Source organism: Poecilia formosa, unplaced genomic scaffold (genome assembly GCF_000485575.1).
Source record: "Poecilia formosa unplaced genomic scaffold, Poecilia_formosa-5.1.2 Scaffold236, whole genome shotgun sequence".
Taxonomy (NCBI): domain Eukaryota; kingdom Metazoa; phylum Chordata; class Actinopteri; order Cyprinodontiformes; family Poeciliidae; genus Poecilia; species Poecilia formosa.
This window is the reverse complement of record NW_006800175.1, coordinates 761789-776227: the sequence shown is the minus strand read 5'-3', so window position 1 is coordinate 776227 and position 14439 is coordinate 761789. Positions and strand designations below refer to the sequence as shown.

Sequence of the window (14439 nt, the reverse complement as noted above, 5' to 3'; positions counted from 1 at the left end):
ACTGGGAGACAGATCTGGAGGAGCAGCTGCACGGAGGACACTGGGACAAATATAGAAAGAGAACAAGAGCCAAAACATATCACACATTTTTTCCCATTAACAGCATAGGTTTGAATCTAACGTGGCGCCAATTACTTTCCCTATAGTCGCGAGGGCGTAAAAATAGGCCTGGGCTGAAGTGGCAATACAGGCGGAACGCAGGGCCAGATATCTCTGTCTTGGCGGCATGTGATTTTACTCTTAAACATGGATGAGAACAACTTTTTAACATTGTCAGCTGTTTTATCGTGACATTCCTTAATTTCACACATTACCTGGTGCGATATGCTGAGTGGACAGGTTTTCATTTCAAGTCAGGTATGTTTGGCAGATTTGTTTTTATTTAAAATATTGACATAAGAAGAAATACATTGTATAGATTACGTCCCAAGGTGTGTTTCCTTCTAGTACCTTGGTAGGTTGATGCCAACATATAACAGATATATGACATGTGGCAGATGTCCCCTCTGAAATACACATGCAGCAATAAAACACGAGAGGAAACACGACTGCATGACAAGAGTCTGTTGTTCCCCTCGCGCTTTCAGCATCCTTATCTCTGCTGTGGAGAGGTGGAATGACGGGCAGGCTTGGGGCCTACCTGTTTACACTGACAGCTTCCTCCATTGTTCCCCCTTCAGCTTCCTTTGCAGGATTTTTCACATTTTTGTGCCTGTTGGGTTTTTTTTTTTAGTTGACTGGGATCATGGGAGCGTCCGGTGGCATTCCTGGACGTCAGTTTGGTCGGGCTCAGCAGGAATTCTTTCCTACGGCACATATTATTCGTTTCATATACACCTGAGATATTTTTAAGGGGTTTAAGCTAAACACTGCAACAGAGAGGGATCGCTTTATCCTTTTACGCGATGTTGAAATCTGATGACTTCTCTAAAAGCTTTTGATTCGTTTAGTTCGGCCACAGGTTTACTGTGGAATGAAGTCATCTCCCTTCGTACGCTAATCTGTTTTACTACAGAAATAGATTTGGTTCAGTCCAGGTTTGGTTGCTGTTATGCAACCCCTGATAGTTCACGGTGAAGGATATGCATGACCAGCTAATACCCTCCTTCGTAATACAGTTCAGTCTAATCTATTAGTGTCTACTACCCCTTTAAACTGAACTGTATTTCCAAAAGCAGCACAGTGTCGCTGCAAGAGTATTTTTGTGGGGACAACAAAAGCCTGTATTTGCTATTAAGAGAGCGTTCATCTTAGCTGTCTGTACAGTGTCCCCATCTCATATCCACTGTGTTGAAAAAAAGCTTTAGTTAGGGCCGGCCAGACGTATAAGCAAACTTAGCGATAGCCATAGAATGGCTATCCCATAATAAAATCTGTTGCAAATCTTATTTTTCTGTTGATTTTCTTCAAGAAGACAATAATTAACACATTTTACATGGATGGAAGAACACATAATGCAATTATGGAAGAAGCTGGTTATTTATCGAGAGTTGTACACAAGTATCTTAATGGAAAGTTTAGTGGAAGGAAAAGATGTGGATGAAAATGTTGCTCAAGACACATCAAAAACTGCAGTGTTTTTATTGGTCTGATAATATGAGGAAAATAATCATGGGCTTCCATAAACTGCAAGTCATAATTATAAAAAAGGACAACAAATGTAAATAAAAATTATAGTACTTTTTGGATTTCATTAAAGCCATAAATTTAATTTAGCATCTTACATGTTCATGTTGAAAACAAGCGCTCCCCTGTAAGGGTCCTGAGAATCGAAAACACTTTAATCCCTATTCTGGAAAGAGGTCCTTAATGAGATTAGAGACCTGCTCGTATTTTACAAGTGGACACTAACTTACCATCTGTCACTCAGAAAACCTTGCTCAAATTATTTTATTTCTCGATTTAAAACAGCAGAGCTGTTTAGAAGATATCTACAGAAAACACACAAAAAAATTATGTTCAAACGATTTCAGCCTTTGGTGATGATTTTGGAAAGTTTTTTTCTCACCACTACTAATGTTCTTCCTAAACAAAATCGATTTAAAAATAAAACATGTAATTTATCTCAGTGTTTTTTTTTGGGGGGGGACCAGTTCTTGGGCCTGCTATGATAGCTCCATCAGGTGTGACACACCTTCCCAAAGAGGATTTCCAAGCTTTGCACCTGCAGTGAAGATTACCTCTGAGCAAAGATTAAGCAAATTGCCAATGATGGTGTCTCCTGGAATAAACTCCTATTGTCAGTTAGCTCAGCAACAGTCGTGCAGTGCAGCACGCAATGAGAATCCATGGATCTTTTAAAAATATCTGGCACTCTTATGTCAGTAAAGGTGAGTTGTTTTTATTTGTTTATTTTTTGTTTCCATTTGTTTGCAAGTCCAGTGTTGTTTGACGTATTTACTGCTTTGCACTTTGAGTGTTGCAGGTGCCAGATAAGCATAGGTTTTACTGTAAGTGCTTGAAAATACATTTAGAAAAGATAGATGAAAAGTTCTACTGCTAATTTTACTCTAATCGTGTGGTTTTGTACAAAAAATATATGTTTTAAAAAAATGACAAAATCATTTAAAATTCATAATGAAATAATTGAATAAAAAAATGTTTATGAAAAGGGTAGCAAAAGGTTCTTTAGCTCTTTAGACGCATATGCGTGCATCGATGTGTTTGTCTGGCTAGTTTAGCAGAAGGTAGGTCATGTTAGCTGATGACCACAGCCTGACAAAGTAAACAACAGATGCTTGGCAACAGGTTAATCAGGTGTTTACAAGAACTGTTTATGTTGCCTCAAACATAACCTTAGTCAAGCCCCTCATAAACATGTTTACAAATCCTTAAAACAGAAAAATGATATGTGTCATTGAATTTCTTCAGCAGAGGAATAAGAAACAAAGGTTTTTGACTGAAGAGCAGCTGCCACATCAGTGACCTTCTGACATGGCACTTAGGCACTTATTTAGCCACACTTGGAAGAAGGAAAGACCAAAAAACAGGCCTCTCAAATGAGAAATAATGTGTGCTGGTGAGTCACAAGTCAGGATATGTTAGAAAACAGCTATTCGCTTAAACTTGTCTATAGTGAGATCAATAATTTAAAAAGTTTAAAGCATCTTGGAACATGAAATGCAAGACTCGATGAGGACTCCTGTTCATTTTACCACATTCCTTAATTTAATTTCTTAAAATAAACCAAAGACAACAGGACAGAAAAAAAAATATCTTGCTTTTATTAGGTAAAAATATATATATTTAAATTCTCTTATCAAATTCACTGTAAATTTGAATAGGTCCGCAGCTTTTCCTTTTGTGGTTTCAAGTTTTTATTTGTTCAATTGCTAGTTTACACAAATACAACTCAATTAAATTAGCCATATTCTTGCATTGAAGGAAATTCGCAAACCGAGGATTAGGACAGTGAAGCAAAGAAATGTTAGCGCCTTTGAACGTGGCATAGTTGTTATTTCCACACAGGCTTGTCTGATTATTTCAGAATCTGCTGATCTTCTGGGATTTTCACTCACAAATATCTCTCAGGTTTACAGAGAATGGTGAGGGAACAAAGAAAGCATCCAGCTAGCACCAACTGTGTGGACGAAACACCTTGCTGATGTCAGAGGCCAGATGAAAATGGACCTGAGTGGTACAAAATGACAGAAAGGCAACAGTTGCCTAAGTACTAAGAAGACCACCTCAAATGGCAACCTGTCAGTTAGAGTAGGAAACAAAGACTACAATTCATTGAAGCTTGCCAAAACTGAAAAATAACAGATTATAAAAACGTTGCCTGATCCAATAAGCCTTGATCTCAGCTGAAACATTCAGATGATATAGGATCACATCCATCCAGTCTGGTTTCAGTGGTTTAGTCTGCCAGTTGGTGGTTCAATTCTGTGGAGGCTATTTTCTTATTTTTGGCTTCTTTGTACCAACTGAGTATCAATTTAACACCTCAACCTATTTGAGTGTTGTTGTTGACTATGTGTGTCCCTTCATGACCCCATAACTGGTTGGTTACTTCCAGCATTTATTGTCCCCTAAGGTTAAATCCTCCCCAACTTCAGAAGAGTTCACTGTTGCCTAAACCATCTCCAGATATCGATTCAAGATAATCCAACCAATTTACACAAAATCCAGGTGTGTGACTGCCTCTGTGTTGAATCCATGTCACAAATAATGAGGAAAGTTCTGAAGGTAAAAGAGGTCCAACCTGGTACAAGTAATGCAGTGGACTTAGTGAAGTAGACAATGTGTGCATATCAGACATAAATTGTATTGTTACTAAGACAAAAGCACAAATGTCAGTGACCCATGTAAAGATCTAAGACAAAAGGGTCAGCTGTTGTTTGTTTGCAGAAGGAAAGTTATTTCATTGACCAACCTCTACTGCTGAGTTTATGGCAGTGGGTCAGGAAGTAGGGGTGAAAAGGGCATGTAAAACTTTTATAGGAGTGCACTTGGATTAGGCAATAAACCTCAGAGGTATAAAATCCTGTTCTTTTCTAAATGTCTTCTTAAATCTTCATTTGCAGTCAACCAGAGAAGATGAATGAAACTGGGCTTCGGAGGACCCTCCCTGACCAGACATCAGGGAGCGGGCAGACCTTTGACACGTCGCACCATCCGAGCATCACCAACACCACCCTGTCAAAGCGGGTCTGCTTCTACAAAAGTGGGGATCCTCAGTTCAGCGGCCTTCGAGTGGTCATCAACAACAGGACCTTTAAAACATTCGATGCGCTCCTGGACAGTCTTTCCAAGAAGGTTCCCCTGCCATTTGGAGTCCGGAACATCACGACTCCGCGAGGGATTCATGGCATCAATACTCTAGACGAGCTGGAGGATGGGAAATCGTACATCTGTTCCGACACCAGGAAAGTCAAGCCCGTTGACCTGGCCCTGGCCCGGAGGAGGCTACCACCTTGGTACCATGTGAGACCTGTTAGTTCTCACCGCAGCACAGCAAGGTTTTTCCCAGGCAGGAAAAACATTCACAGAGACAGCACAGGGGTAATTCGTACACCCAAAAAACTTGTGGTTTTCCGCAATGGAGACCCCTCCATCTGGCATATTGTGGTGCTACACAAGAAGACTACACCAAATTATGAGTCTATCCTGGGACACATCTCAGAGCTGATGCAGTTCCATGTGATCAAACTTCACACTCCAGATGGACGACGGGTAAGAGTTTTCCATCACTAGCACACACAGTCATTCCTTTCGTGCAAATACTGACCCTTACAGTACAAACGTGAACTTAAACCTGGCACAAAGTGACCGTCACATGAGGTGAAAAAGTGAAAAGCTTCTTTGCCAACTCATCTAATACCTCCAGCGCCTTGCAGAAGCATTAATACCCCTTAAACCTTTTCACATTGTGTCATGCTACAAACTTCATTGTATTGATTTGCAACAAATCACTTTCAAGAACCTCCTAATTAGTTGATTACATTTAATTGACCACAGTTCATCATCCCAAAATGGAAAGAATAGTCATGTCTTGCTGCAACCCAGCAATGATAAGTTGGGCAGTAAGAGCTTTTCTGGAGGAGCAGCCATGAGCTACCAGCGACAGGGAATCTGGTCAGAATTGTTGGGAAGGTGGATGGAGCTAAATACAGGACAATCCTGGAAGAAAACATGTTAGCAGTTGCAGAAGACTTTTATCAGGAAATTAGGAAATGCATTTTCATTCTACTTCATAAATCTGCTCTACTTTGTGTGCATTTAGTACATCAATTCCCTATATAAAACTAAAGTTTGTGGTTGTAACATGACAAAGTGTAAGAAAAAATGTTGAAAGATGTGGGAATTCTGGAGAACTGATAAATATTGGCTCTCATTTATATTCATGTCTTGATGGAATTCCCAAATGCTACCTCAAAAAATCACATGAAGTTAAAAGAATGAATAAATGTTTAATATCCTCCTGACTACCAGGAAAAAAAATATTGTCCAATCACCTTTTTTAAAAAAAAAAATCCCACAGTCTTTGTAAGGTAATTAGAATATTTATCCACTTACTTTGTCTCTTCCCATAAAATGTGTTATTACTGTTGAAAGCCATTTTTATGAATTAGAAAAAGGTATGTACAAAAGTCCCACCCCTTCACATGTGGTATCATTGAAAAGCCCTAAATGTCCTCTCCAGATACTAAAAGGAATTAATTCAGTAGAATGCAAGGGGTGCGAGACATTCAAGTTTAGAAATGTCCTCTACAGAGGACAAAAATGAACAGAGGACAAAAATGAACTACTGGAAGTCAGGAGGATAAAGATTTAAAACATGGAATAATTAGAGATGGACTACTTAGAAGTGATTAAATATTTATTTTCTGTCTGCTTCAGATTGATGGTCTTCCAGGTTTGATTTTGTGCTCTGGAAGTGTGGTGGCTGTAGGCAGGGAGCCTTTCAGGCCTGCAGTGTATGGTGCAGATAAATCTCCAAGTCCAACAAGGCAACCTACCAAGCAAAGGGCTTATAAAAGACAAAAGACATCAGTCTGTAAGTACAAAAGAAGTTGGTTTATTTATTTATGTATGTAGAACAATTGTAGATGTATTTTAAAGAAGTATGTGTTAGCCTTTTATTAGCATGGCGTATAAGTGCTTCAGTAATCTGCCATCCCTCAAGGGATAAAGCTTGAGAAAGTGCTGAGGTGATAATATTGTATGTAATGCTGTGGATGACCTACATGCGCAGGTTTGCTGGCTAATGTTCTTGAGGAGCAGCCATTCAGTCTGTCTAACTTCTCTTCTTCTTTTCTTTTCTCCCTTCATGCTTCTCTGGAAACTTCTGGCATTTTTACTTTAATTTTCCATCTTTTTAAAACCCTTTTTCGGATCTTCTGGACTCTCTGAAAAGCCAAAAAAATGACACCTTCATTTTCGTCAAAGTCTAGGAATTTCTCTACGTCGTCTGAGAGGTACATCGTCCATCAGATTCACAACAGTGTTGGCGAGAGCTCCTGCGACCTACCAACTAACTCCATCGAGTCGGGTTCAGATCGAATACTGGAGTCTCTGGCAGAGACGGAGGAGGAAACCTGTCTCGGCAACAGGAATGGTGAAGAAGGGCAGGACAGCGTTCTGCCAAGTGACGACAACATCGAGAAGTCCTTTCGGGTGAATCAGGACGGCAGCATGACAGTGGAGATGAAGGTGCGACTGACGATTAAAGAAGAGGAAACTGTTCAGTGGACGACCACCCTGACACGCTCAGTTGTTGCAGATCAGGCTGATGTGGCATGTTTGCCAGATCCAGAGCAGGAGGTTTGCTCAAATCATTCTCAAACTTCTGCCACTTCCACAGACATTATCTACAAAGACAGAACCAGAGAGGACAATGACGATGATCCACCGTCACTTGGAAATGGAGCTGTCAGTGACACTTTTCAGGAGGAGGATGATCATAAAGAACACAATGGGTCTTTGCCATTATCAAGAAGAGTCCCTACCCCAGGGTGCAAGAAAATAAGCAAACTCCGAGCTTCTGTGGAGAGCATTAAATCTGTAACTGTGGATGAGATTGGAGAAGGAAAGATTGGTTCTTATATTATCAGGGAAGAGACGGAGAACAGGACAACAACAGAGCAGTTCTACATGGAGAATCAGAACAGGACAAAACCAGTTCCCAAACCAAGACGACATGGCTCTGTGGATGTCAACAGTAGGGATATTTCTGCATTCAAATCCACTGAAATTATGCAGACTGAATCCAGCGGAGAGGAAGTTACTGAAGCAGTCTTGCACATATATGAACAACAGACATATCATGACAATTTTCTTGCAAATGTTGGTGTTCATGGTATGTCTGCATCTGGAGCTACCTCAGAAACCAGGCAGCTTTGCTCCAGTAATGAATTTGAACCTTCACCTTCACCAGCCTTTGAGCCAGTTAGCACGTACAGAACTGACAGCAGGTCTGTAGCATCAGATTTGCACCTGGCCTCTCTAAAAGCTGGTGCAGTCCAAGGAGCAAAAACAGAAACACTCCAGCAATTTACAAAGAGTCACAACAAGCCTGGAGAAAAAGAGGTTAGGAAAGATCTGAGGGTTTTCTCAAAACCTAAATTGGTCGGGAAACATGTCAGGCTGGTTATGACGCCTGGTAAGAGACAGATGAAGAGTTCAACAAAAGCAGCTGAAAAACATAAAACAGTGAAACCTTTCTCAAGCGCTCTCTTCATCAAGAAAATTTATGGAGCTAAAACAAAGACAACAAAACACATAAAAAGAAGAGCAACACCAACCTGGAACAACTTACCAAAGCCAAATGCAAAAAATGTAAATTTTCAGTTATCTTTAAAAGAAAAGAACAAGCAAATGTTGTTTAACACACAAACTGAAACAAGTCATCCACAAGGAGAACTGAGTAAAAATCAGTACTTGAATATTAATAAAGGTGTGCCATTGCAATCATTTTATCCATCCAGTTCTATTGCTAAAGAGTATGTTGAGAATTGGCTTGAGAAGGCCCATTCAAACCCATCATCAAACCAAGACAAAGAAAGTCAAACAGTAGGAGGGTTTGTTGCTCTACAAACACAGAAAAAGGTAGGAACATTTTCAGAGGAAACATCAGAAACAAGCAAAATCTTTGAACTCTCTTCACCAGAAAATGTGATCTCCCCTTCAGTCAAGCTAAGAGTACAGTCTTTCGAAAACAAATCAATGCCTGCAGAGGAGAAAACCAGAGTTAGTCCAAAAAATTCTGACAGCTATACAGCACATGCAAATAGAGAAAACTACAACAGTTTAAGCCAGAAAGATGCACAGGCTACGCCTCTCCTAAACGGGATCTGCTCTGAAACACTTCCACCGAGAACTGAGACAGAAGAAGACATGGCCACACTTACTGGTACACTTTCCATGGAGCTACCGCCACCACCACCTGATCTACTGAATGCAGATGATTTCACAAATGACGCAATATCTATAACCAGCAGCCCTATGAGCAGTCAGAGATCACATATTTATTCACTGAGTAGTAGTCCTACTTCTGACGAGGTCATATCACCAGATGATACCACATTGGAAAAATCATCTTCTCAGAGCAAGAATCAACAGGGAGCAGAATTATCTAGAACACCATCCATTAAAAGAGCTCCTTTGGTCAGTAATCGCTCTCTGGAAAAACAAATGTTTCTCAGAAAGGCCACTGTGGATAAATATGCTTCACATAACAATGGCAATGAAGGGAGCAAGGCATTACCCACTCCTATCAGCACTACTGGAAATGAAATCTGTTCAACAGGGACAACACAACAGGTTGAAGTCACATCAGAGGAGACTAAGCAACCAATCTTAGAGGTGGGCACTCCATCCTTTTGTACTTCTGTGTCTCCACTTAGCTTAACCTCTGATGGAAGAATGTCTTCTTCCAGTGTTGTATCAAGTGAAACATCTGCTGTGGGGAATATTCTATTTCACACAACAAAACTTGAGACGCAATCGCCTAAGAGTTTGATGAAAACAGCAAAATTAAAAAGCAGTCCATCTCCAGAGAGGAAGTTCCACAACAAGAAGTCCTCTGAACTTCAAAATACCTCTCCAAAACTATCACCGATGACTAGACGCCTCCTGGATAAACAAGTTCTTTCAAATAAAGGACCACAAAAACATGAAGCACCCAATTCTAGTCCGTTAACAGGGAGAAAACACCATGAAACAAAAGCACTCCAGAGAACTTCCCTGTGGTCTAAATCTCTGGATATGGTCTCACCACCTGGTAGGCAAAAACTCAGCAAAAAGCCGCTTCCAAGAAACCTCTCTGTGGACAGCCCTTCAGAACCAAACAAAAAGAAACCAAATAAAACATCATCCCAAATAGAAAGCCACCAAACAGCACAGATGGAAGCTGATAACAATGATGACGTTAAGGTCTCAGCAGGAGATCAAGTAATACCAGAGTCGAACATGAAGCCAGTCCTTGAGAAGATTTGCTACTCAATAAAATCAATAAGACAAATGACCAAGAATAAACGTCCATCCTGTTTGGAAAAGTCCAACAGCTTGCCTGACTTTTCCTCTCACGTGGCCTCAACGTTTGGCTCCTCATCTAAAGTTCTTCTTGCTTTTCTGGCTGTTATGACCTTGAAGGAAGGCTTGACGAACCTGAATATGAAAGAGCTAAACGCAAACAACGTCAGCTGTGCAGAAGCATTAAAAATGATTGATTCTCTCAAGGAAATTGCTAACATCGAAGACTCCCAAAGACTGAGAACAAGTCTATCGGATTTGCAACAATCAGCTTCAACGCAGCTTCTGCAAAGCTGGAGGGGTTTCCAGGAACTTGGCGACAGATCCAAAACACGCAGCGTAACACCTCACACTTCAGAAGCTGGACTTGGGACAATAGTAATTCCTGAACTAGACTGTGGCATCGGGGAAAATGTTATTAATGAGATTATAGAAAACTTAGACATTCCTCAGAAGCTAAAGGAAGAGTTGGTTTCCCTTTCAGAAGGTGCAGAAGTTGATGGTGGGCATGGAGGAAGTATGCCTTCTGCCACACCAAGGCTGTTGGCAGACCAAAGCAATCATGAAGACACACAAAACATTTCAAACGATGAATGTGTTGCTCAAGATGACAAACAAAATGCTAATGTGAGGTCTACTGTTCAAACAATAACTAACATTAACCAGCCAAAACAACCAGAAATGGACAGAGCTGCTGTGCTTTCCGAAGCAGCAAAATACAAACCATTAGGTCAAGCAGCTGAGGACAATGGGTGCCAAGATTGGTCAAATTCTGTTTCTAATACTAAAAATGTCCCACAAGAAAATAATATTTGCAGGACCACATCTCCAAACTTACAGTCGTGTAAGTATGTAGCAAGCAAAGGTAATCTGGAAAGGCAAGAGCAGCACCAGCAGGCATATATAAGTGAAAAATCAACACAAGAAAGGGCAAAAATTAGTGGAGATGTCTGCAGTGAGAAAAAACCTGTGAAGCAAGAGCTGTACATGGATTGTAGTCAACTAACACAAAGTAAGAAAAACTTAGAGACAGACTTAACCCAGAATGCTAAATCAGCTCCAGATGAGGAAACTCAGAAAATACCAAGTGCCAATCAAGATTATTGTGAGCAAGGTGCAGAAAAGAGAGCAGAAGTTACACATCCAGGGATAAAACAAGAGATCAGTGCAAGTTCTAACCTTGGTAATCTGCCTGTGGAGAAGCAGCCAAGCTCAAACTATTATGTAGAAGTTGATGTAAAAGGGAATAAGGCAATATTAAACACAGGTGGTGAAAAACTGCAAGAGGAAGATTCAACCGAGACTAAAAGTACGGTCTTACAAAGCCAAATGTGCAGTATAGGGTTAAGTTTAAGTACCGATGACAGTATAGGAAGCTCAGATGTAGAAGAGACATGTTCAGAGGAAGAGCAGCCAGAAGTTGATTGTAAAAAACTGCAGGTTATTTTTGAAGAAAGTTTGTCTGGCAATGAGGAAGAGGAGGAGGAATCCCTTCCTAAGTTTGCAGAACAAATAAAAAAAGGCAGAGAGTTGGAGGCTTTGACAGAGGAGCCAGAGGAAGATCAGGTTAGCTCAGAAGATGAGGCCCAGTATAACGAGGAGCCAGAACGACACATTTCTCCTGAAGGAGGCTCGATTGATCTATTAGAAAATTCTGATGTATTCAGCAAAAATGAGGACAGCAGTTTGATAATATCTGAAAGTTTAGAAAAGATTTTTAGATTTAATGTTGATGACAGTGGCAATGATGACAGCACCTTTGAGGAACATGTGGATGAAGTGCAGCCAAATGATGAAGATAAGCAAAAGAGAAGCTTAGTTGAAAAAAATTTAAGTTACTATGAACAAGACTGTAGTTCTGAGCAGGAACAAGCAAGTAAAGTAGGAAATTTTAAGGAAAGCTATGCACAAAATCAAGAAATTCCACTGAGAGCACAGCTGGAAGAGTCAAATGAAGAGGCAGTTGTAGAAAATCCTAAACAGCAGTCTGAAGAAGTCACAACCCAATCTGTTGCAGAGCGAGTGACTCTTCTAGAAAAGCAGGTGGCTGAAGCCCAGAAATCACAACTTGCACCAAAAAGTTCCACAATCAGACGTTTCTCTCAAAGAAAATCCTCTCCAGAGTCAGGAGATTTTCCGTCTGAGCCAACCACGTCCGAGTTGGCTCTCTGCACCCGATCGGCTCCTCAGTCATCATTATCTTTCAGCTACGACTCGAGCGGTGTTATAACCACAGAGCCTGAGGGAAGTAGAGTCAGATCCATCAGGGAAATGTTTTTAGCAAGGAGTGGCAAAGACATCCAGCAGAAAGGCTTCCTGAGTCCCAACGTATCGGAGCTGAGAGGAGAGACCTCGGACAGTGGAGGTTATCAGTCTCAGACCTCCAGCGACCTATCGGGTCCTGAAGATGACTCGGCACAGAAATCCATCTCAAAAGGCTTCGTGAGGAGGGCGATCGAAATGCTCTATGGCAAAAAAGACCTTGAACCCGAGGAAGCCAGTGAAAGACCCCTTTCAGAGCCGGATCAGACAAAGAGGGAAACTTCAAGCATATTTTCACCATTCCATGCAGCTAGATCCAAAGCAATGTCTGAATTGTCCTACTTCAATTCCTCCACTGCACTGGACATCTTCAGTGAAGCAACGAAATGCATTGCTTTCAATGCACAAGTGGGGCCTGGAGACAGTGTTCCTATAGATAACGGACGTTGGCTCCTTAGAGAAAACACATCAATGAGGAAGTCAGTGTCAGACCCAGCTGGAATAAACAAAACCTTTACAAACACATTTCACCTGGACGAATTACATAAAGACGCAGAAGAGAAGACTCCATATTCGCTGTTCAGTGCAAAGCCAGAGTTAGAAGACGAGACGAAATCCCAGCCTGGAAAGTGCACCTACTTCTCTCTTCCTTATGCCAGCGAATCTGAGGTGTGTCAGGAGGAAATGAGCACTGTAAGCAAGGGCAGCAAGGCTGAAGACAGTGATGAGGAGACAAAGGACGCTTCAGAGAACAGCAAGACATGGGCAGAGAGAAACGGCACCTTGCCCGGCATTGGTGTTGCAGACTTTAAGATGAAAGATAATAAAGTGCACCCGCTGGTGGAGCTGCCATCTGATGGTGAGGTTGTGGTGGTGCAGCCTGGGAAAGGTCAGGTTGTTAATAGAAGAATTCAAGAGCGTGATGTTTTGGACTTGCTGTACTCTTTCTGTGGGGAGCATTGTCCCATACTGTGAGAGTAAAAAACCCTCTCACCCCAAGTTTTAGCTAATACTAAAGAGTGCACAGGGTTACAGAGTAATGTCTTTTGGTGCCTACATTTTAATGTCGTCATGGCCTTGAATGTCAACTAATTTCAGCTTCCATGTAAAACATCATGCCATAGTTGTGAATTCACTACGTTCTAAAGCTGTGTGGAAAAGTCTATGATGACTTAGATTTTACAGGTTTCAGTTTTTCAGGCTTCTCATTGGATTTTTCACACATTTTCATAAAATCAGTGACAGATCTATGGGTGTAGGCGCCCCAAGCAGAATTTTATTTTCCAGGCCTCTTCCAAGTCAAACATTTCAGCCGTATATCATGTAGATTTATTATGGACAGAGTTACATATTTTAAGACTTTGTGGTACGTTTGATTACTATGGCTAACACCTGCTCAACTGACAGCTATTGGCTCTGTTGGTGCTCTCAGGCCTACAAAGTTACCTTATACTTCACGTCAGTCTGAAGAAAGGAATTTGAAACAAGTTCAAATTATGTAGGTATAAACTCCCTTTGCAAAATACGTGTTTCTATAGGCAATTTGTTTTCAGGCTGTTGCAAAGGCATGACTAACCCCAATTTATTTCCCTTTATTTATGAAAAATTGCTCTCTTACCCTTTATTCTTAGTTTTTAAGCACACACCCTGCTCAGGAACTAGAGATCTCCAGAAAACAGGCAAAAATATTGATAAGGGAAAGATTGAGAAATTGCAAAAATGTGACTGTCTGGCTTCCTGATGGAAAACTCTAGTTTAAAGCCTTCACACCATATGTTTTAGGAGCTTGTTCACATTTCCTGTATCTGCCTGTAAAGAAAATCAGCCAGACTCACTGAAATCTCACTTTAAAACTCTTTAGCGAGATTTAAGTCCCTCAAAAAGTCTGGAAACAAAGTCAATCTAAGCAGTACTGAGGGAGTTGGTGAAGACTTCAATTGCAGCTCAGGTTAAACCTGGTTTCTTTTCTTAAAATGAACCCGAACTGTAGAAATTACTTGTAAATGCTGTGGTTGTCGTGTAAATATCTGTTTTTAATAGCTGGACCAAAAATGTTACGTTTAGGATGAAGTGATTTATGCTTTACAATCAGGCAGCTGTGATATTTTTGTCTTTTTAAGCTGATGTGTAAGAATAAAAGTGTGTTTGCAAGTACCTGCTCGCCTTTTTGTCAGCCAGCCTAACTCAGCCTCATAGATCCTG

General features: G+C 40.8%; 1 protein-coding gene across 1 annotated transcript; it reads left to right on the top strand.

The window, feature by feature from the left end:
- Positions 1-2150: 2150 nt before the first annotated feature.
- LOC103149813 (uncharacterized) lies at positions 2151-14391 on the top strand. Its single transcript, XM_016680191.1, has 4 exons — positions 2151-2330; positions 4527-5175; positions 6343-6499; positions 6860-14391. The coding sequence occupies exons 2-4, from the start codon at positions 4540-4542 to the stop codon at positions 13210-13212; spliced, it is 7146 nt and encodes a 2381-aa protein (XP_016535677.1). The 5' UTR covers positions 2151-2330; positions 4527-4539; the 3' UTR covers positions 13213-14391.
- Positions 14392-14439: the final 48 nt, after the last annotated feature.